Source organism: Trichechus manatus, unplaced genomic scaffold (assembly GCF_000243295.1).
Source record: "Trichechus manatus latirostris isolate Lorelei unplaced genomic scaffold, TriManLat1.0 scaffold00001, whole genome shotgun sequence".
In the NCBI taxonomy this organism is placed as follows: domain Eukaryota; kingdom Metazoa; phylum Chordata; class Mammalia; order Sirenia; family Trichechidae; genus Trichechus; species Trichechus manatus.
Genome location: NW_004443937.1, coordinates 8,793,410 through 8,816,606, shown reverse-complemented (window position 1 = coordinate 8,816,606; position 23,197 = coordinate 8,793,410). Strand labels below are relative to the sequence as shown.

The following is a 23,197-nucleotide window of genomic DNA, read 5'->3' as shown; positions in this document are numbered from 1 at the left end:
CCAGCCACGTTTACTACATCTCTTCCCAGCCAGGAGGGAAGGGGGCCTCTCACCTACAGCACTAGAGGTGTGTGCAGAACATCTGCTCTGTGCCAGCTTCAGAAGGTAATCTGAAGGCCGTGGGGGACTGGCGCCTGCTATTGAAGCTGACCTTGACCTTGCTCTGTCTCTTCTCTTTGTGAGTAAGGTGTTGTTCCATCTAATGCCTGTGTATAAGTCATACTATTGTTAGCAACCTTGGACCTTGGCTCGACACTCCTGAAATTGTCAAGGTCATCAAACATAAGGAAAATGTGAAAAACTGTCACAGACGAGGAAACTAAGGAGACATGACAACTAAACATAATGTGGTATCCTGGATGGGATCCTGGAACAGAAAAAAGAGATTAGGTAAGAATTAAGGAAATCTGAATAAAGTATGGACTTTAGTCAATAATAATGTATAAATATTGGGTCATTAGTTGTGACTAATATGCCATACTAATGTAAGTCCAAGTTGCACCAAAGGCAAAGACTCCAGGAATTGATGGAATACCAGTTGAGATATTTCAGCAAATGAACGCAACACTGGAAGTGCTCGCTTGTCTATGCCAAGAAATTTGGAAGACAGCTACCTGGCCAACTGACTGGAAGAAATCCATGTTTGTACTCATTGGAAAGAAAGGTGATCCAACAGAATGCGGAAATTATCGAACAATATCATTCATATCACACTCAAGTAAAACTCTGCTGAAGGTAATTCAAAAGCATTTGCAGCAGTACATGAACAGGGAACTACCAGAAATTCAAGCTAGATTCAGAAGGAGATGTGGAAGAAGGGATATCATTGCTGATGTCAGATGGATCTGGACTGAAAGCAGAGAATACAAGAAAGATGTTTACCTGTGTTTTACTGACTATGCAAAGGCACTTGACTTTGTGGAACGTAACAAATTATGGATAATATTGGGAAGAATGGGAATTCCAGAACACTTAATTGTGCTCATGAGGAACCTGTACATAGACTAAGAGGCAGTCATTCGAACAGAGCAAGGGGATCCTGTGTGATTTAAAATTGGGAAAGGTATGCTTCAGAATTGTATCCTTTCATCATACTTATTAAATCCATGCTGACCAAATAATCTGAGAAGCTGGACTATATGAGGAAGAACACGGCATCAGGGTTGGTGGAAGATTCATTAACAACCTGCGATATGCAGATGACACAACCTTGCTTGCTGAAAGTGAAGAGGACTTGAAGCATTGACTGATGAAGATCAAAGATACAGCTTTCAGTATGGATGAAACCTTAACATAAAGAAAACAAAAATCCTCACAACTGGACCAATAAGAAATCATTATGATAAATGGAGAAAAGATTGAAGATGTCAAGGATTTCATTTTACTTGGATCCACAATCAACACCTATGGAAGCAGCAGTCAGGAAATCAAATGGCGTATTGCATTGGACAAATCTGCTGCAAAAGATGACTTTAAAGTGTTAAAAAGCAAACATGTCACTTTGAGGACTAAGCTGCACCTGACCCGAGCCATGGTATTTTCAGTCGTCTTATATGCGTGCGAAAGCTGGACAATGAATAAGGAAGAGCCGAAGAAGAATTGATGCCTTTGAATTGTGGTGTTGGCAAAGAATATTGAATACACCATGAACTTCCAGAAAAATGAACAAATCCGTCTTAGAAGAACTACAGCCAGAGTACTCTTTAGAAGTGAGGATGATGAGACTTCATGTCGCATATTTTAGACATGTTATCAGGAAGGACTAGCCCTTTCAGAAGGACATCATGCTTGGTAAAGTAGAGGGTCAGTGGAAAAAAAGGAAGACCCTCAACAAGATGGATTTACATAGTGGTTGCCACAATGGGTTCAAACATAGCAACGATGGTGAGGATGGCGCAGGACCGAACAGTGTTTCGTGCTTTTGTACATAGGGTTGCTATGAGTCGAAACCAACTAGATGGCACCTAGCAGGAACAATGTAAGATGTTAACAATAGAGAGAACAGAGCGTGAGGTATATGGGAACTCTCTGTACTATCTTTGCAACTTTTCTGTAAATAAAAAACTATTCTAAGATAAAAAGTTTATTTTAAAAAAATACATCACAACATCAAAATAAAGAATAATATTTGGTATGGAAATACTCAAAGAATGTATCCGATGTTGGAAAATCGAAGTCATCAAAACTTTATTCTTCTTCAGTGGTAAATTGAACAGTGCTTCTGGGTTGTATTGATTATTAAACCAGTCTTTTTTTCCCCTTTTAGTATTTTGTTACATTTAGTCATATAAATTAATAAAATCCTATTTTAATGAATCCTATAAAATACAATACACCTACTCTTCATTTCTCAGTTGTTATCTGATATTTTGCATTTACAACAGTAGTAAAAAATCTGCTATTTGACCATTTTGCGGTTTAATGACATATGTCTGGCAGTATTGAACACTGAGGTGCAAGGCAAGAGTAATGCTGGCTCTGATGGTTAAGGTTATTTGTCCATTTGGCTGGGCCATGATTCTTAGTGGTTTGGCAGTTATGTAATGATGTAGTCGTTCTCCATTTTTGTGATCTAATGTGGTCATCCTCCATTTTCGCATAATGCCGATTTTCGCATGATGATCTGATCTTTGGAACTTAACTATGTCAATAAGTGAGGAGTGTGTGTATTATTTTGTACTTTGTTAGAATTTAATAAATAAATGTAGCATGGGGAAAGAGTTATATTTTCCTCTCTGTTGTTTTACTTTTATTAACTTTGCTTTCCTGTGCTAATATTTTCACTTTACAGACTGGTATCACATCATACAGGATGGGGCTCAGCCTTTATATTTCATCATAAGAAAAAACACACACAGATTTACAATATGCCTCATCCTTTTGAGTTTCCTTGTTCTTTTTAGTGAATATATGATTGTAAAGGTGATTTGAGTAGTGATTCTCCAAGAACAATGTTAAAATACAATAGTCTTATCTTCTCTCCAGTACTCATTGCCAAAGGATATTTGCTATTAAGTAATAAGGTTTTCTTTTATTCTCAGGCAGTCATGTCAGCACCTTTTGGAAGTTGTTAATTATGCATTTTCATTGGACAATCTGATGGGCTTCTTTATAATAGCTTTTTTGTTGTTTTACAATAAATTCTTGGTTTTTCATCATTCTCAGTCAACCCTAAGTGGCAAATATTTTTGTTTTTAGCAAATTTATGAACTGCCTTGACATAAAGATTCTCTGTAAAATTACTCAAAGCCCTTCAATTTCCTGTACCAGGAGATAGTTTGAAAAATCCAGACTAGATTGTTACTTGTGTATCTAAAATCCTTACAGAAATTGGCAGTTCTTTCTAGGCCCCAGTCTAATTAAATGATACCCTCAGTTTCATAGCATGTAGCATGTCTGGTCGTCACTCACGGTTTTGGCACAGTGGTTGTAGTGTTGAGAGTTTGAATCGGTATGTCATGGTAATACATTCATAGGCTGAATTTTTTAAAGTTTATTTTCCCTTTTTAAATTTTCAGACATTTTGTAAACTTTATAGGCATTCTCGACCCATTTACTTCTGCATATATTTGGCTTGATTCATGAAACTGAGATATTATCTTGACTGGTTCATAATTCAGTTCTTTACTGAAAAAGAAAAGAGTAGGTAAAGGTGTACTTTTCAGAGTTACTTAGAGTAAATATGAGACTTGAAGGAACTACCAGTTCCTTCTGAATATTAGACATACAGTTAATAATTATTTGTGGATCAATATCCCATCCTCCAAACATTAGTAGCTAGTTAAGGGCATTCAGTGATTTAAAAAAAAAAAATCCATTTGTTCTGGTGAATAAAATTGAATGGAATATAAATAATATGTAATTCATAATAATCATGCTGTTGGAATTTTGTGTGATTACTCAATTGATCAAGTTTATCTTTTATTACATTCACCTTGGAAGTTGTTAAAATCAGAGCTTTTTTTCCTTTGCTCTCATTTTATACTATCTTTGCTTGTAAATCAGAGAAACAGATGTTAGGAGATATGAAGACTCTCAGAAACAGAAACATATTCATGTTAAAAGGTACTTTGAGAAGTGACTGTATATGGTCACTTCACTTCACAGATAAGGGAACAATGGAGGCCTTGGGAAGTGATGATGTGACTTACTTGACAAGTAGAGTCAGCCTAGGTGTTTCCCCACTACTACATGAGTTGTATCAGAATTTTTGTCTGGCCACATCTTAGACTCTATTGCCTCTTGTCGTGGATTGAATTATGTCCCCCCAAAAATATGTGTATCAGTTTGGCTGGGCCATGATTCCCTGTATTGTGTGGTTGTCCTCCATTTTATGATTGTAATTTTATGTTAAAGAGGATTGAGGTGGGATTGTATAACACCCTTACTAAGGTCACATCCCTGATCCAATGTAAAGGGAGTTTCCCTAGGGTGTGGCCTGCACCACCTTTTATCTTACAAGAGATAAAAGGAAAGGGAAGCAAGCAGACAATGGGGGACCTCATACCACCAAGAAAGCAGTGTCAGGAGCAGAGCACGTCCTTTGGGCCTGAGGTTCCTGCGCTGAGATGCTCCCGGACCAAGGGAAGATTGATGACAACGAAGACCTTCCTCCAGAGCTGACAGATAAAGCCTTCCCCTGGAGCTGATGCTCTGAATTTGGACTTGTAGCCTACTAAACTGTGAGAAAATAAATTTCTCTTTGTTAAAGCCATCCACTTGTGGTGTTCTGTTAGAGCAGCACTAGATGACTAAGACACTTCTTTTGTTAGTAGCATTTTAAGGAAGTTATTCAAAATAGACATAGAATAACCATATGTTCTAGTTTCCCTGGGATAGGTTGGTTTCCACTTCTTGTCATGTCATAATTATTCCTGGTAGTCGATATCAATCTCTGAAGTGTCTGGGTCTGGATGACAGATTGTGTGGTCGCCTTGTTAGAAGGACATGCAGTGTTAATTTGCATGTCTTTTCTGTTCTCTTTACTCCCACACAAGTACTGAAAGCCAAATCACATTCTGGAACATGGGTGCATATTAAATTGCTGATTTTGCTTACTCCTGTTTATTTTATCACATAAAGTGCACAGTGTTCTTGTACCTCAGAGGGATTCAAGCATTAAAGCATGATAGGTTTTAAATGCAGAGGCTTGATTTTTTTTTTTTTTTTTAGGTAATTCTGCAGAAGCCAATTTTAGAAGCCTTTAAGATTTCATTAATATGTGGCTTTAGAATGCTTCTCTTGCCCTAGTAAGCACATTTTATTAGAGCCATTTGTGACCTGTTACTGGAGTGTAGGTAATAGTACAAAAAGAAAATTAAAAATATTTATCAGAACATTAAATGTTAGGCATAAATACAGTTTTAGAGGGATAATTCTTATACACTTTAGATCATTTCGTCTAATGCTTTATGTGGGAACTGAGTCACAGGAAGGTTAATTATCCACTGCCTAAAACCTAGTCATATAGTAAGTTAGTTTTCAAATTCGTCTCCTCCTTGAATAAGTAGACAATAGACTCATACCGTTCCTTGAGGAGCCCTGGTGGTACAGTGGTTAAGAGTTCAGCTGCTAACCAAAAGGTCAGCAGTTCAAATCCACCAGCCTCTCTTGAAAACCCAGTAGGGCAATTCTCCTCTGTCCTGTAGGGTTGCTATGAATTGGAATCCACTGGATGGCAACAGATTTTGGTTCATTGGGTTGAAGGGACAGTAACAGCATTTGAAGCACCTCCCTGTTTCTGAGCAGGTGAGGCAATGATTGAGTCAGTTGAAACCAAGAGAAATTAAGTGACTTAATCTTATGATCCTACTTAATAGGAAAGCCAGGTTTCCTGAAGTCAGATATAATGCTTTCTCCTGCTTGGTTTTCTGTTCACCAAAATCCTTGGAAGGCACTGAGGCCCGATTAAAGTTCTGGCCAGATTAAAGTTCTGTGTTTGTTGAAGTGGAATTGAATGAACAGATGAAATATTAAAAGTGACAGGCTTATGAGCTTTCCCATTCCATTATTTTCGTGTAACTGCAGAATCTTAGAGGGTAAAGCATATATTGAAAGAAAAATCCAGTCTGGTGCTATGTTTCAGAGTAGCATATATCATACTTTTAAAATGAAAAATTGTCAGTGCATGTATAAAGTATATGATTTTCAGATTTAGGATACATTCTAAAAATAGAGTGTTAAGCATCCCTTTGGTAGAAAAGCCTGAATGTGGGGAGTTTTAGGAATCCAGAAGAAGGTATGCCAACTATTGTTGAAATACTTGAATTGATTTACTTGGTTTGTTAGTGGAGTAGGAGAAGGTACAGGAACTATGGTGGATAACATGGTCAGAAAAGAGGGAGCAGATTTGGCTATTGCAGGAGAATTTTTTTCAGGTGAGTTTTTAGAACTAGATCTAAACATTTAAAGATCAGTATTTCAACTAGCGTGCGCATACCTTCAAACATTTATTGCCCTAGAAATCGTGGTAATCCTGGAGTGGGGGTAGAGTAGAGAGAGCACTGTCATGGATTTCTCAAAGCTATGATTAAACAGCAAAATGAAGTTGAAAATGGATAAACATCCTATGTTAAAGTTATATCCACTATTTAGGAATGCAACTATTATTATAGATCTCAGACAATAGTAAAAACGCAATTTAATAGTTTAGTAACGGTACGTATCGCATATATTGCTTGATGAAGAATAGCCAGAACTCCTTTAAGTTTCTGTTAATTATGTGCTTCTTAACCTAGCCTTATATTTTTCAAATAATCAGAATGGGACCTGAGTTGACCAGATATGCAAATCAGGTCAAATGCTTGTTTCCCTCCCTCTTCTTCAGCTAATTCTTCGAATCTCAGCAAACTGGTCAAGCCATCTTCAGATAATGAAGAATTAGTGGCTTTTAACTGTGTCTTTTGGAATTATTGAGAGTATTGTGGTCATTTCACCCCTTCCATCTTATTCTTGTGAAGGAACAATTCATATATCCCTGATGCTTTGTCTTATTTGGGATTATTCAGCTTATTTTGGCTCAAACTCTGTCACATGGACCACCATTACCTGCAAGGGAGGCTGGAAAATGTTGTCTAACCTTGTGCTGAGAAAGAAGAGGAAGTGGGTTTGGTGTATGCCTAGCCTACCTCTGCTACAAGGGTTTGTTATATACTGAGCACAATTTCCAGGCACTGGATAAGACTGTGAACAAGACAGGTTACATCCATGTTTTTATTAACAATTAAATGACTGAATAGATAAACCAGAAAAAAGAGTCAAACAGCAAAAAAAAAAAAAGAATAGGTGGTATTGAGTGATAGAGGAAGTGTGGCTAGGCTTAGGTTCTCTGAGGAGATGATATTTAAACTGAGAGGTTAGAAACAATGAAGAATCAACCAAGCAAAGATCAAAAAGAAGAGCTTGTAGCAGAGATAGTAGCTAATGAAAGACTTCAAGATGGAGACATGCTCAGCATATTAAAGGCTGGCAAGGTGAGAACATATTGGGTGGTGAGACAAGAGTGGAGGGAGATAAGTTCAGAGAGGTAAGGCCACATTGCATAGGACTTTATAAGGAGTTGGAATTTTATTCTGAGTACAATGGGAAGACAATGGAGGGTTTTAAACCAGGGGAGTGTTACAATCTGATTTCTATATTCTTCTTTTTTTTAATAAGCTGAGGTATAAGATGCACAGTGAAATACAAAGATCTTAAGAGTAGTGTAGTTTGGTGAGTTTTGACAAATATCTATGTAACCAACACCTCTATCAACATAGAGAATATTTTCATCATGCTGGAAGGATCCCTCATTCTTCTTCCCAGTCACTTCCCACTGCCATTCTGATTTTTTCTTTCACCTATCGCCAAATTTCATATAAATGGAATCATACAGTATATGTTCTTATGCATTGGTCTGCTTTTTCTCACCATAATCTTTTGAGATTTATCAATGTTATTGCGTATATCAGTAGCCCATTTTTTATTGCAATATTAGTATTCTTTTGTATGAAAATATTATTATTTATCCAACGTTTGGGTTGATTCCGGTTTGGGGCTATTATGAATAAAACTGCTGTAAATATTCTTGTACTAGTCTTTTTGTGTATATATATTTTCATTTCTCTTGGGTAAATACCTAACTGGAACTGCAGGTTAGGTGAATGTTTATAAGAAACTACCAAATATTTTTCTAGAGTAGTTATGCCATTTTATATTCCCACTAGCAGTGTATGAGAGTTCCAGTTCTGTCTCTTTACGAATACTTGATAGTATCCCTCTTTTTAATTTTAGTTAAAAACTACATACATTCTAGCAGGTGTGTAGTTGTACCTAACTGAGGTTTTAAGTTGCATTTACCTGATGACTAATGATATTAGATACTTTTCCATGAGCTTATTGGTCATTTGTATATTTTCATTTGTGAATTATCTTTCAAGTCTCTTGCCCATTATTTAATTGGATTCTTTGCCTTTTTGTTATTAAATTATAGGAGTTTATATATTCTGGATATAGGTTTTTTTGTTACATAAATGTATTCTGAAAAATTTTTTCCAGTCTGTGGGTAACCTATTCATTTTCTTAACAGTGTACTTTAATGTGCAGAAGGTTTTAAAAATTTTGAAGAAAGGTTAGTTTTCTTTTTTGGCTTTACAAACAAATTTATTTTCTCACAGTTTAGGAGGCTTGAGGTCTGAATTCAGGGCGCTGGCTCTAGGGGAAGGTTTTCGCTCGCTCAGCTCTGGGAGAAGGTCCTTGTCTCTTCAGCTTCTGTTTCCTGGTTCTTTGGAGATCCCCATGTGACTTGGCGTCAGTCTTCCCCCATATCTTCTTGCTCAATTGCTTGTTTTATCTCCTTTATAGTAGTGACTACGTGTGCCTGGTGCTGTGCTGGAGATGGGACAGTAGGTTGACGTGGTCGTGGAGCTCACAGTGAATGAGGCGACATTTAGGCCAAGTCCTATAAATGAGAATTTTGAGCCCATCTGTCTGATGGCGCAGTTATGAGTATGAAGCATGATGACACACACAGTGGTGCTCAGTAAATGCAGGCCTTGGCGGGTGGGTCCAGCTGGTGGGGTGTCCGAGCTCTCTCTGCCGTGGTCTGGAAGTAAGCTAGGTTCTCTGTTCGACAGACATACTCTGGCCTGATGAAGTTAATTGTATCTTTTTTTTATTTTTTTTTTATGGTTGGTGCTTTTTAGATCCAATCTAAGAAATCTTTGCCTTCGGTAAGATTGCAAAAATATTCATCTTTTATGTTTTGGTTTTTGGTGTATTTCAGGTTAATATTTGTGCACAGCTTAAATTATGAATCACAGTGCATTTTTCCCCATATAGTAGTGAGTTGTTCCAGCTCTGTTTGTTGAAGAGATTATCCATTGAATTATTTTGGCACCTTTGTTGAGGATCACTTGACTGTATGTGTGGGTCTGTTTTTGGACTCCTTTCTATTCCATTGGTCTGTTTATCTTTAAGCCAATACAACACTGTCTTGATTACTTTAGCTTGATAGGAAATCATATACCCTACGGAACAGATTACTAAAAGTAGGGGTTCGAGGAAGCTTCTGAGGAAGGATTCATGGTAGCTGGTGGCTTTTACTTAAGTCCTACTGCCTGGTAGGCATTGCATTCTCTCCATCAGTCCTCCAGTGATCTGTCCTTAAGGAACTGTTTTCTTGTTGGATATGCTCAGCCACATTCAAATTAATGTCACAATTAAGAGAATAGACACTGGGGGTGAGGAGGGGAGTAACTACTAGAGAGTAGAAGAATTCCTCTTGTAAGTAATCCTTAGTCTATGGGATTTTTATAGCAGATGTTTGCATTTTTCCTTCCCCACAGTACCCTGTGTACCTGCCATGCTGGATAAATAACAAGTTCTGATGAATTTGCACCCTCGTGTCATAGAAACAGTGGAAGTCAAAGATTAAAACACATAGTGATCAGGTTTCCTAGGGCAAAATGAAGCATAATGCTGAGGCAGTTATTCAGGTAACTCAGACCCAAATCTGTTTTCTGAAATGAAATCAACATTTATTGAACACTTAGTATGTGCCAAGCTCTATGCTAAACATTTCATGTGTTACATTCATTAATTTTAAAAACATCCCTATGAAATATATGTATTATTATCCTGACTTTACAGGTGAGGATATTGAGACTTGGAGAAATTAAGAACTTGCCCAAGGTCACAGTTAGTAAGTGACAGAAACAGGACTGAAACCTCAGGTTTGTCTGACTTTGGGTAACGTTACCAACCATACTTTCACCAGAGGTGTTTGACATCATACTTTTTAGCTTTGGTGGTAAAATCTTTACTAGTAGAATGAAATAAGATGTTATAAAAGGAATATGCAAAGGTAGTGTTTTCCTTTGCCTGAGGAGAAGTGCTACTTTGAGTCAGAGAATGACAAGAGTAAAATAGTGTAGAAAGTCCAACTAGGCCAAAGCACACACAGAAGAGTTTATGCTTCTGAAAGTTTGAAATGAAAATAAGGCCTAAACGGTACAAGCCTACCAGAATCTTCCTAAACAGAAGTTGGGAATGCTATTAAATCAAGATTGATATTTTTTCCCTGCGAGTCTTTCTCACATGTATTTAATCTTTATATTAGTATCCACTCTAACCTGGACTGGCGGTAATGTCAGAGCACAATTTGAACCCCCTCCCTTAGGGGAGCTGTAACTTTCATGTACCAGACTCATGTTTATACAGCTTCTTAAAGTGTCTACCAGAATGTTCCAAACCCATATAGCAGAGAAGCTAAAATTCTGTCATAGATTAAAAGCTACAGCTGTGAAAGGTTGTGCATGATCTGACCTCATGTATACCAAAGTGAGTGATTTATTCTCTGGAGGAATTTTTAGAAATCAAAAGTATATTATAGGAATTTTTGATCTTCAAGGCATATTAAAATGACTGAGACATCAAAGATACTAATTGCTTCTACCCACAGGGAAGAAATCTGAGAGTGATGATTTTAGTAACACAGATAGTCATGCCTAATAGTTTCTTTTGTAATATCCTATTTATGAAACAGTGTTTTTAATTTCATAAATGTGATTTTTAAGTAGAATATAGTAAGTATATTACTTAAAAAAGGAACTAACAGTTCTATTGGTATTTTAAGGAGTCCTGGTGGCACAATGATTAAGCGCTCGACTGCTAACCAGAAGGTTGGTGGTTGGAACCCACCAGCCGCTCTGTGGGAGAAAGATGTGGCAATCTGCTTCCATAAAGATTTCAGCCTTGGAAACCCTGTGGAGCAGTTCTACTCCGTCCTAAAGGGTCGCTATGAGTTGGAATCGACTCTACGGCAGTGAGTTTGGTTTTGGTTGGTATTTTAATTGTATTAGCATCAACTCTTAGTTATTCAATGGTGATGTAGAATAGGAGCAGCAGATATAGTAGATAATCCTGAAACTTCATTTTAGGTAAACCTCAAACCTCCCAAACATTTTATCATTCAGGCTAGTGATTTGGTTATCACTCAAGTTAGTGACTGAGCTGAAGTAGAAGGAAAGGTAATGAGAATTGAGGAAACCAGGGAGCTGTACAGGTTTCCTAGTCAATGGTATTGAAGTCATGAAGGAAGAGGAGGTGGCAGGCTAGTTTTTCTGTGTGCTTTTTGTAAACCTCCTGTACCATGTTTTCACTGAGGTAGCATAACAAAAACCTCTTAGGTTTGTGTCATTAAATGTACTGCAAATATTTTCCTTTCACAAATCAGTGATTTGTGCTGGTGATTTGAAAGCCCCAGGGTAAGCTGATCACAGACTATACTAGGTTCGCTGACAGGCTTGGCCATCCTGCTTACTTAGCTGGAATAGTAGGGGTGCTCTGTAACCTTCCTGTATTAAAAAAAAAAATTGTGTGTGTGTGTATTAAGGGGGTGTTGGCAAGAAGCTGACTTTACTATTTCTCTAGCATTGGGACATCCATTAGGACCCAAAGTCACGTGACCACCTCACATTTCCCTAGTTTGTGTGTTCTCAATAGGAACAGTATTGCCCCAAAAGGGTGGAAATTGGTTCTTGGGGGAAGGGGTGGAGAAAAAAATCTTAATCTTTATGTGTAATATGCACAAAGACATATATACAGTATATAAGCAGGTATACATTGTATTTGTGGCATTCAATTTTCATGGGCTGAGGAGTGATTAGGAAAAAAAAACTCTAAAAAGGCTCCTTAGGGAATGACAATGAAAAAAAGATTGAGGAACACTGTCCTGGCTCTATCCAAATAAAGAAGAATGAATGATGATATCAGGGTACTATGAGATAGAGAGAAGGGGCTGAAAAAGTTAACTTAACACAGCTCCAGTTTTCTTTTCAAAGTTGGAATGGTTATCTCCACAGTAAGGAGACAGGGATAGCAGTAAATACAAGCGCTCCTTAGTGAGTGGCTGTGTGGGTCTATCTCTTAGGATAATAATAATAAATAAAAAATGATAAAGTTGGTGAAATACGTCTTGGATGCTTTTCCCTCCTCCCCTCCTAATAAAAACTACTTTTAGCTAGCAGTTTAATGGAAAGATTGTTATAAGCCAGTTCACTCTAAGGTAAAAATGACTGACACTAAATTAATGTGTTATTGTTGTCAGGGGGCCACCCACAGTGTGAAGGAGTGGTAGATGCTTAGGGACCTTCCCTGACAGGCTCAATCAGTGGTTTCCAAACCAGTGGCCTGAAGGAATTATTGCAAGGGAGGTGCAAAAGCACATGCCCGTCAAGGCTTGTCTGTAGACAAAATAAAGGATGCCTCAAAAATCCATGTACTACTGTTTGAAAAATGCATGCATGTGCTGCTATAGTGAATAAAATATCAACTGAAAGTATTACTGAATTTATCATAGTTCTTTATCATTAAGTGTTTTCCCAAGCCACAAATACTAAAAATTTTGACACTACCATCTGAGGATCCTTCTCCTGAAAAGACTGGGAAGCATTGCGCTAGATATATTAGGAGGTCAGTACATTAGCAGTGCTACTGGAATCCCGCACATAGGCCAGTGCACATATGACTCACAGTCAGAGGGACCCTGCATATAATTCTGTGATAGTCTTGGTAATTTAGGGGGAAATCCTTGAGTGAAACATTTGGTACAGAATTATATTGAATGACCATGTTGCCTTTTTCTGTGCAGGCATCATAAGCAGACTTTATTTCAAAGAGTTGTCCAAAGTGGCTGAGAATTACTGATTAGCACTTTAACTCTTCATAATTTTTAAATTTTTGCTCTTTGAGTGTCAGTAGAAATATGTTTGTCACTTACATTTCCAAACCTGTCATTTCTCGCTTGAGAGAGAATGGGATTTCATTCCTTAGTTTCAGCCTTCTCAGCCCTGGGGTGGTGACTGCTCTTTCTCAGTTATTCCATACAGTGCCTGTGACATTCTACTTCTCGTATGTCTAAACAAATGCTTTTTGATATTGATGTACATATCTTTAAAACAAAACAAACAGACAAACAAAAATGCTTATTGGTAGGATTGGTAGGAATTAACTTGGTTAAGAACAAGTTGCTAAAAGCCCCAAAACAGTTTTTTTTTTGTCTTAAAGAAAGGAAGCATGCCCTCAATAATGTTCTTTACCCTGCACCCCTGCACAGGTAGGCCAAAGGTACACAGCACTTTAAGCCAGGTTGCATTATAACAAATTCCGCTACTAGCACAGTTCGAATTAATTAAATTTTACTTTACTTCGGTTAAAAGGGGCTAAAAGCCACTTCATAACTTGTTATCACTTGTGAATCTCGTTACTCGAATGTGGTTTTTAAAACACAGTTTCATCTTTGGTTGTCATAGGACTCGTGTCATAGTCATGACAAAACTCAAGACTGTATTCTGTATGAATCCAGGTTTTATGTTGAGGGGTTTATTTAAGCTCTAGTGATTTATTATCATTACTATTATTGTAAATTTATTAAATTTTTGCAGCTTTATTGATTAATTAATGTATAATAAACTGCAAATTTTTAAAGTGCACAATTTGATAAGTTTTGACATAACATATATAGCTATGAAACCTTCAGACAATCAAGATAATGACCATATCCATAACCCCCCAGTTTCCTTGTGCCACTTGGTAATCCCTCCTTGCCCGTACTACTCCTCCTACTTCCACAGGCAACCACTGGTCCACTGGTCTGCTTTTTGTCACTATAGACTAGTTTGCGTTTTCTGGAATTTTATATAAATGGAACCATCCAATCTTTTATTGTCTGTCAATATTGATGTACATATCCTTTTAGTTCTAGTTCAGACATCATAAGAGATCTCCTAGAAGAAGAGGAAGCCTGGGAAGCATCACATAAGTGAGTTTTCATAATCAAGAAATCTATGTATACTTTGACCTGAGAAATTATAATTCTATACAGTTGGTTTTCAAACACAAGAATATTTGTGCTGGCGTAAGAAAGTAATCCACATACATCAAGGTAAAGATTTCCTATTTACTACTTGTTTCTGTATTTCTGCTTGGAAATGGGATCCTAGTGTAATGAATGTAGTTACTTATCAGAAATTGTTTCTCTAAAGACAAGTTGTTCTAACTGGCAGTTAACAGTTTGACCTTAAGTAATGGCTCAGAATCTTTAGAAAACTTAATACCTTCCTGGATATTGCCAGTCATGAGATCTACTTAGTGTAAGATAAATGGCTATCACTCCTTCTTTCATTCCACTTATGAATCAGTCAGGGAAATGAGATTGTTGGGGGATGAAGGGGACCTATTCTAGATCCCAATGGTCAGTTAGGAGGAAAGGAACCATGCTGAAGAATATTACAGTTTCATAAATCTCTCCCTACAGGTAGTGATCTGTAATACACCAGGTCAGATTGGCTGGTTTCACTATCATTTCGTTGTCACACACCTCAAATAGGCCCTCAAAACCGCCTAGCAATTTTAATGTTTCTGTTCCCAGTTCTTTGTCCCGTTCTTTACAGTGATTATTTCGAATCTTCTCAACTCCTTTCAATGGCTCCACTCCCAGCTGAAGACCTCTTCTCTTCCTTTATAGAGAAAAATAGAGGGCATCATATGGGAATCCTCATCTACCCAATGCCAAACACATAAGTCTGCCTATTTTTATACATACTTTATCTTCATTCCTCTTTTTTAATAAAGGAGATGTCCCTCCTCCTATCTGAGGCTCATTCCTCCTTCCATCTCATCCTTTCCCTCTTGTCAAGAACTTAACTTTATCCTTTCTCCCTTTTCTGTCTTGTGTAGGCAACCTCTCCCTCTCAACTGTGTCTTTCTCATAGAGTTTCTACTATGCTCAAATCTTTCCCATCTTAAATAAAAACCACCTCATTCAATCTCTCATTCCTCTGCAAGAACCATTGTCTCTCTCCTTCCCTTCTTAATGGAATTCTCTACTTGCCGTTTTCGTTTCCTTGTCTTCCTCATCACTTTTCTGAAATAGCTTTTACTAAAGTCATTGAAGACCTCCATGTTGCTAAATCTGAAGGACATATTTTAGGCCTCATCTTCCTTGGCTTCTTAGCAGTATTTGGTACTGTTGACCTCTTCACTTTTCTTCACAATTTCTCTCCTCCTCGGCTTCTAATAAGACATAGTAACCTGGTTTTTCTTTTCTTCTCCAGCTGTTTCTTTTGCTTCCTTTTTTGGTTCATTCTCAACCAGGCCATTGATTGTTGATGTTGGTGAAGATTAAATTTATCTTCAAGTAAACTTATATCTCCTGCCCATACTTCTCCTGAGCTGCAGACACATGTATTCAACTACTTGGTGTCTCCTCTTGGATATTTTTAAGACCTTTCAAAATCAGCATGTTAAAAGCTATATACTTGATCTTATTTACTGCCCAGGCTCACCACCTCCCCCTGCCCCAATAGCTTTAAAGTAAGATAAAAAACGTTATCCTTTTCCAGTGTTTCTTTTCAGCCAATTGCTTAAGCCAAAAAATGAGATGTCATTCTTGACATCTTGTTTTCCATTGCCTGTATGTCTAATCTGTGACTAATCCTGTGGATTTTACTTTTTAGATATTTCTTGAGCCCATCAATTTTTTTCCACCTCCCTTATCACCCTAATCCATGATACAGTCTTGTCTTGATTAGACAATAGCTTCTTGATTTGTCTATTGTCATTTCTTCTGGCTTCTTTACAATCTCTTTTCCATACTGCAGCTGGAGTAATCTTTTCAAAATGCAAATTATGATTCCTGTTACTCTCCCTCTGCTCTAAAAACCTTCATTGGCTTCTTTTCCCTTTTAGGATTAAGAGGGGATTCTATATTAGGCCTAAAAGGTCATCTGGTCTCTTTGTCTAGGCTCACCTCTTATTACACTCCTATGCTCCATTCTCTTTCTCTCTGCTCCATTCCTACAGACCTTTTAGGTCCTACATGCTAAGCTCCCTCCCATCACAGGGCCTTTGAACAGGCTTGTCCCTCTTCTCGAGTGTTCTTCACATATTTACACCTAATCAGCCCAGGAGTTAACTTTTTCTCAAAGTTTTCACTGACCCTTCTTACTAGATCAGATCCTCCTATTATAGGCTCTTACAGCACTGTGTCCGTTTTCCAGCACATTGCCCATCTCCCCTACTGGCCTATAAGTTTAACATTGTAGTCCCAGTGTCAATACAAGCTTGACCCACAGTAATTGTTTTATATATGTAACATTTAAATATAACAACACTATGATGTTGATATTATTATTATTCTTGTTTTATAGTGAGGAAACTGAGGCTTAAAGATGTAAACCTCCAGTCCAAGGCCACATTAACAATTAAATGATGAGTGATGGAGCTGAGCTACTAACCCAATATGTCAAAAGTCAGTGCTTTTAACCATTAAACTATACTGTCTCTCCAAAGAAGGAGGGGTTTACTCTGCTGTTGACATTTTATAGTTTCATAGCTGAATCATTGGCAGAATGGAAGCATGGTGCATCTGGGGAATGCATTGTGAGTAGGTTTATTGGGCCAATGAGATATTTGATGGTTGAAGCAGCAGTGTTTTATTGAAGTTTGAGATCTCGGCTACTTGTACTACTGTAACGTAAGTGTTAGGTAACTCTGGATTCTGTGAAAGTTACTCCTTAGGTAACTACTTTTTCCTGTACCGGGAATCACCCCGTTCATCCTGAGCTAAACCCAGATACTAATGGCTATGACACTGTACCCCAGAATTCCTGAATCCAAAGATTTCTTGATAATGATGATCTTTGCAAATCATTATTATAAGAAAGCTCTTAGAACACAAATACCATCCCTTGATCCTCACAGGTAATAAATGTGAAAGCCGGAAGGGATATAAGAACTCATCTAGTCCAGTTCCTTCGTTTTATGGAAAAGGTGGCTGAGCTTCAGAGAGGTAAATTGACTGGGTCAAGGTCCACAGCTAGTTATTAGCATTGCCAGGATCAGAAACCAGGCCTTCTGATTTCAGCTGAATATAGAACCCTTTAAACAACCATGGTTCCTGCTACGTATGAGCTTATACCATGATTTAGCTTTACTGGTGGAGTCAGGAAAAGCCTCCATAGCTATATTTTTAACAAAATGTGGTAGGTCTACAAATACCCATCTTAAGTTTATAGGCATATTTTGTGGTACCACAGCAGCATATTTGAGATCTTAGTCCTAGAATATACTATTTCAGTTCCAACACATTCTCCTGGTTCCACAAATGATTTAGAGGTTCCCTTTGCAACACATGGCCCCATATAAAGCAGTATTTTCATAAGCAGCCAGAAAAAAACAAAAACAAAAAACTTGTTTTCTACAGACTGGTCTTGGAATCTTATGTCAATAAAATAAATATTGGTTCATCACACCATTTTGAGCTGTAAGATATATGTATGTTGGACAGAATGAAAACAGGAAGGAAAATGATCCTGGTGTATTACTTCATGTTTAAGGGTCTATTTCCTTATACATAAAATGTGTGGGGAAAACGTCTGCCTCAGAGAGTCTAAGTCCTTCCTCTCTACACCTGCTCCTAGTCTGCTCATCCCTCTCTCAGTGAATGGTAGTATTATAATCTACTCACAACTCACATCTGAAGCCTAGGAATCATTTTGAATACTCACCCTCCCTTATCTCTCACATGTAGTCAGTTGCAAAGTCCTATAGATAAGTGGTTCTCAGACTTAAATATACATCAGAATCTCCTGGAGGGCTTGTTAAAGTACAGATTAGTAGGTTCCATGCCGAGAATACTGATTCAGTAGGTCTGGGGTGGAGCCTAATAGTTTGCATTTTTAACAAACTCCCAGGTGTGGCTGATGCTGTTTTTAGGGTCCACACTTTGGGTAGCACTACTGTAGATTACCTCTAATATATCTATCCTCCTCTTTGTGCCACTGCCTGGTATGGGTGCTTCATTCTTCTCCCCAGCTTGCTAAAACAGCTGTTCAACTGTGTATTTGTCTCTAGTCATTACCCGTTCCTTCTGCCAGTGAGATCTAAAATACGCCATGTTCTTCTCCTCATAATTTAAAGTCATTCAAGGGTTCCGCAGCATCTAAGGCTCCTCAAGCTCTGGCCCTAGCCTACCTGGCTGGCTCATGGCATTTCATTCCGTCCTCTTTGTTTCATCCAAGCTGAGCTGCTCACAGATGCCACAATGAGTCATGCTGCCTTTGCCCCTGTGCCTTTGCACATGCTGTTGCTTCTGCCTGAATTGCCATTTCCCCTTTCTTCATTGAGATAGAAATTGTCATTCCTTTCTTCACAACTTCATTCAGAAGCCATTGACTTTGCTCCTCCCACACCCTGCACTTAACATCTCCCTTTCTAGAGAACAAGTCCATTGGACTTTGAATCTCTGGCAGCTAGCACAGTGCCTGGGTGGCACATAGCAGATATACAATAAGTATGTGAATGAATGTGTCAATCATTCACTCAGTGATTATTGGATTTGAATCTACTGGCTAGTAGTAGGAGTTAGTGACACTGCTTACATGGCTTCAGAAATCTGAATGGATAAGGATTGCCACTTAAGAATCTTTTTACTCTTGATCTCATGGTGCCTTAAAAAGAAAATTTTAGGAAATAGCTTTCTCTCATATTCTTATAAAATCTTAAAAGAAATAATCATTTTCTGTATTGATAATCTACTTTTCATCTTAACCCCATAAAAAGTCACTTGCATATACTTATTAGCCTGTCGTATTTTCTAATGGAGGAATATTAATAATTTGGCTATCCTTGTTTTGGAACTTTTTTTATTGGCATTTAACACGCATTCATGAAAGTGACAAATCTTAGGTATATAGTCAGTGAATTTTTACAACTGACTACACCTGGGGTTGGGGTTACTTTGGTGGCCCCCAATGAACCACACCTCCTGGTATTCACACCCTTGAATCCTACATTGATTCTGGGCTTGGCCATGAGATGTGAGAAGAAACCTGATAAGCGTTTGCACATTGGGGCTTGTCCTCTCAGAACTCTCACTCTTGGAATGCTCCTTTGGAAGCCAGCTACCCTGCTATGAGAAGCCTAACAAGCTAGGCACAGGAAGAGGCCAACTGAAGGAGAACAGAGGACCCAGCCATCACCTCTAGCTGATCTCCCAGCCAAAAACCAGCACCAACTTGCCAGCCATGTAAGTGAGCCATCTTGGAAGTGGATCCTGCAGACCCAGTTATACTGTTTCTTCTGAGCCCTGCCCAGATCTCAGAATCATGAGCAAATAAATGATTGTGTTGTTTTATGCCTCTTACGTTTAACAATGGTTTGTTATGTAGTAATAGGTAGCCAAAAAGAAATCAAAGGACGCATTGCATTGGGCAGATATGCTGCAAAAGACTTCTTTGAAGTGTTAAAAAGCAAAGATGTCACCTTGAAGACTAAGGTGCACCTGACCCAAGCCATGGTGTTTTCAGTAGTCTCATATGCATATGACAGCTGGACAATGAATAAGGAAGACTGAAGAAGAATTGACACCTTCAAAGTACGGTATTGGCGAAGAATACTGAATATACCGTGGACTGCCAGAAGAATGAACAAATCTGTCTTGGAAGAAGTACAGCCAGAATGATCCTTAGAAGCAAGGATGATGAGACTTCGTCTCATGTACTTTGGACATGTTATCAGGAGGGACAGTCCCTGGAGAAGGACATCAATTCTTGGTAAAGTAGAGGGTCAATGTAAAAGAGGAAGACCCTCAATGAGATGGATTGACATAGTGGCTACAACAATGGGCTCAAACATAACAATGATTGGCACTGTTTCATTCTGTTGTACACAGGGTCACTGTGAGATGGAGCACACTCGATGACACCTAACAACAGCAACAACAATAGATAACCAAAACAGAAATGATTTTCTCTTTTGTTTTTTAATTGCTGTGTAACAAACCACCTTAAACCTTAGGAGCTTAAACAACAACCATTTTATTTGCTTATGATTCTTCACTCTTGGCCAGGCTCGGATGAGTGTTTCTTCTGCTGGTCTTGCTGGCGGTCATTTATATGGCTGCGTTCTGCTTGCATGTTGGCAGGGGGCTATATTCGACTGAGATGTCTGGACTTCCGTCTGTCTCCATGTAGTCTTGTGGCATCTTCTTCGTGTGGCTTCTCTACATGGTCTGTCCATGTAGTCTTTCCAGCAGGATATTTGGATTTCCTACATGGAGGTTCAGGGTTCTTGTGCTAGTTATAAATTTATTGCTTCTCAGCTGCAAATTCATCTTTTTTGCCTGCTCTGTGAAAACTGAACTGTGCCCTTTAAATATTTTTTCTTTGCCAGCTCTCGTGATGTTAAGTTTCATCAGTAGAGGGCACTGGAAAGGCATTGCAAGAGGAAAATGTTTTGCCTGTTGGTTCTGGTATAGTACTTATTTGCCAGACTCCTGCAGTGCACAGTGGCCAGCAGCTCTTTGCCCTATCTGTAGCAGTGGTTCTTAGTTAGCTACAGCTGTGCCCTCTCCAGCCAAGTCTGGAGCTATCCTGAGGAGTGGCCTTTTCTTTGGGTGCTCTATCTCAGTCCTACAGATAGTGGCTATTTTTATATTCTTTAGAGTTCTGCTGTTTTTATATTCTTAGAGTTCTCTTTACTTTTACTAACCATTCACTGGTTACTCCAATCTCCTTTTATAGTTAACATTTCTTTGTATTAAACTTTTATGTTCAGATTATTGTGTGAGTTATTCCTCCTGATTGAATTCAAACTGATAAAGCTCCCAAGAGTGCAAATATGAAAGTTGTCAGACATTCTTGAGAGTTGGTCGTGAAACTAGCACTGCATCACTTTTGCTACGTTCTCTTGGTTAAAGTGAGTCACAGGACCAGCCCTAGAATCTAGGGGAGGGGCTACACAAAGGGGTGAATACCAAGAAGTGTGGTTCATTGGGGGCCATCAAAGGAGCATTATCACAATACTTGTGCAGCCACCACCACCCATATCTAGATGTAGAACATTACCAGCATTCTAGGAGCCTCTGTCATGCCTCCTCTCAATCAAAACCCACCCCACTAAAGGTAAGCACTATTCTGACTTCTATCACTGTGGATTAATTTTAATTTCATGTAAATGGAATCATGTGGTATGTACTCTTTGGTGTCCCTCTTTGGAACAAATTATGTCTGTGAGATTTTTTTCATGGCTGCATATAGCAGTAGTTTGTTATTGTTCATTGCTTTATCTATAACAGAGGATCTTAAAGTGTGGTCCCTAGACCAGCAGCATTTGTATTACCTGGCAACTTGTTAGAAAGGCAAATTCTGTAGCCTCACCCTAGGTTTACTGAATCAGAAACTCTGAGGATGGAGCCTTTAATAAGCCTCTCAAATGAGCCTGATGCATGCTAAAGTTTGAGAACCACTGCTCTATAGTATAGTATCACATTGTATGAATACGTCACCATTTATCCATTCTACTGTTGACAGATAGATGAGTTTGTTTAAAGTTTTTGGCTATTATGAATAAAGATGTCAGGAATATGATTATAAATGTCATTTGGTGCATGTGGACTCATTTCTGTTGAATATATGCCTAACTGTGATATTGCTGCATCATGTCCAGCTTTAGTAGATACTGTCAAACATTCTTCCAAAGTGGTTATAACCATTTATACTCCTATCAGCAGTGGGAGTTCCAGTTGCTCCATATCTTCATCAGCACTTTATATTCTTAGTCTCTGTAATTTTAGCCATTCTGTGGATGTATAGTGGTATCTCATTGTGATTTGAACACATTTTTCTCTGATAATTTATGATGTTGAGTATGTATTTATATACTCATTAGTCTTTTAGATATCTTATTTTGTAAAGCTCCTATTCAAATCTTTTGCACCCCTTCCCCTTTTTATTAATTGGGTTATCTTTTTCCCTCCCCTTATTGTTTATAATAGTTCTCTGTGTATTCTGGATATGAGTCTTTTGTTAGATGTATATATTGTAAACATCTTCATTCAGTCTATGAGTTGCATTTTCATTCTCTTAATGGTGTGTTTTGGACAAATTCTTTTTTTCTTTTTTGTTCTTTAGATGAAGGTTTACAGAGCAAATTAGTTTCTCATTAAACAATACACATATTGTTTTGTGACATTGGTTGCCAACCGCACGACATGTCAACACTCTCCCCCTCTCGACCTTGGTTTCCCCGTTACCAGCTTTCCTGTCCCCTCCTGCCTTCTCATCCCTGCCCCTGAGCTGGTGTGCCCGTTTAGTCTCATTTTGTTCTATGGGCCTGTCTAATCTCTGGATGAAGGGTGAACCTCAAGAGTGACTTCAGTACTGAGTTAAAAGGGTGCCTGGGGAGAATACTCTCGGGGTTTCGCCAGTCTCTGTCAGACCAGTAAGTCTGGTCTTTTTATATGAGTTAGAGTTTTGTTCTACATTTTTCTGCAGGTCTGTCTGGGACCCTCTATTGTGATCCCTCTCAGAGCAGTTGGTGGTAGTAGCCAGGCACCATCTATTTCTGCTGGACTCAGTGTGGTAGAGGCTGTGGTAGTTGTGGTCCATTAATCCTTTGGACTAATCTTTCCCTACATTGTGAAGAATGGGAATTCCAGACCACTTAATTGTGCTCATGAGGAACCTGTACACTGATCAAGAGGCAGTTCTTCGGACAGAACGAGGGAATACTGTGTGGTTTAAAGTCAAGAAAGGTGTGTGTCAGGGTTGCATCCTTTCACCATACCTATTCAATCTGTATGCTGAGCAAATAATCCGAGAAGCTGGACTATATGAAGAAGAACGGGGCATCAGGATTGGAGGAAGACTCATTAACA

The 23,197-nt window shown here is 38.4% G+C and overlaps 1 protein-coding gene across 1 annotated transcript in view; it reads left to right on the top strand.

Annotated features, from left to right (window-relative positions):
• Nucleotides 1–23,197, top strand: part of RAD18 (RAD18 E3 ubiquitin protein ligase) — a 111,428-nt gene that overhangs the window by 79,287 nt on the left and 8,944 nt on the right. The window contains exon 12 of the mRNA XM_004368293.2: nucleotides 14,237–14,299. Within this exon, the coding sequence (XP_004368350.1) occupies nucleotides 14,237–14,299 (63 nt within the window). The remainder of the gene's footprint in view (nucleotides 1–14,236; nucleotides 14,300–23,197) is intronic.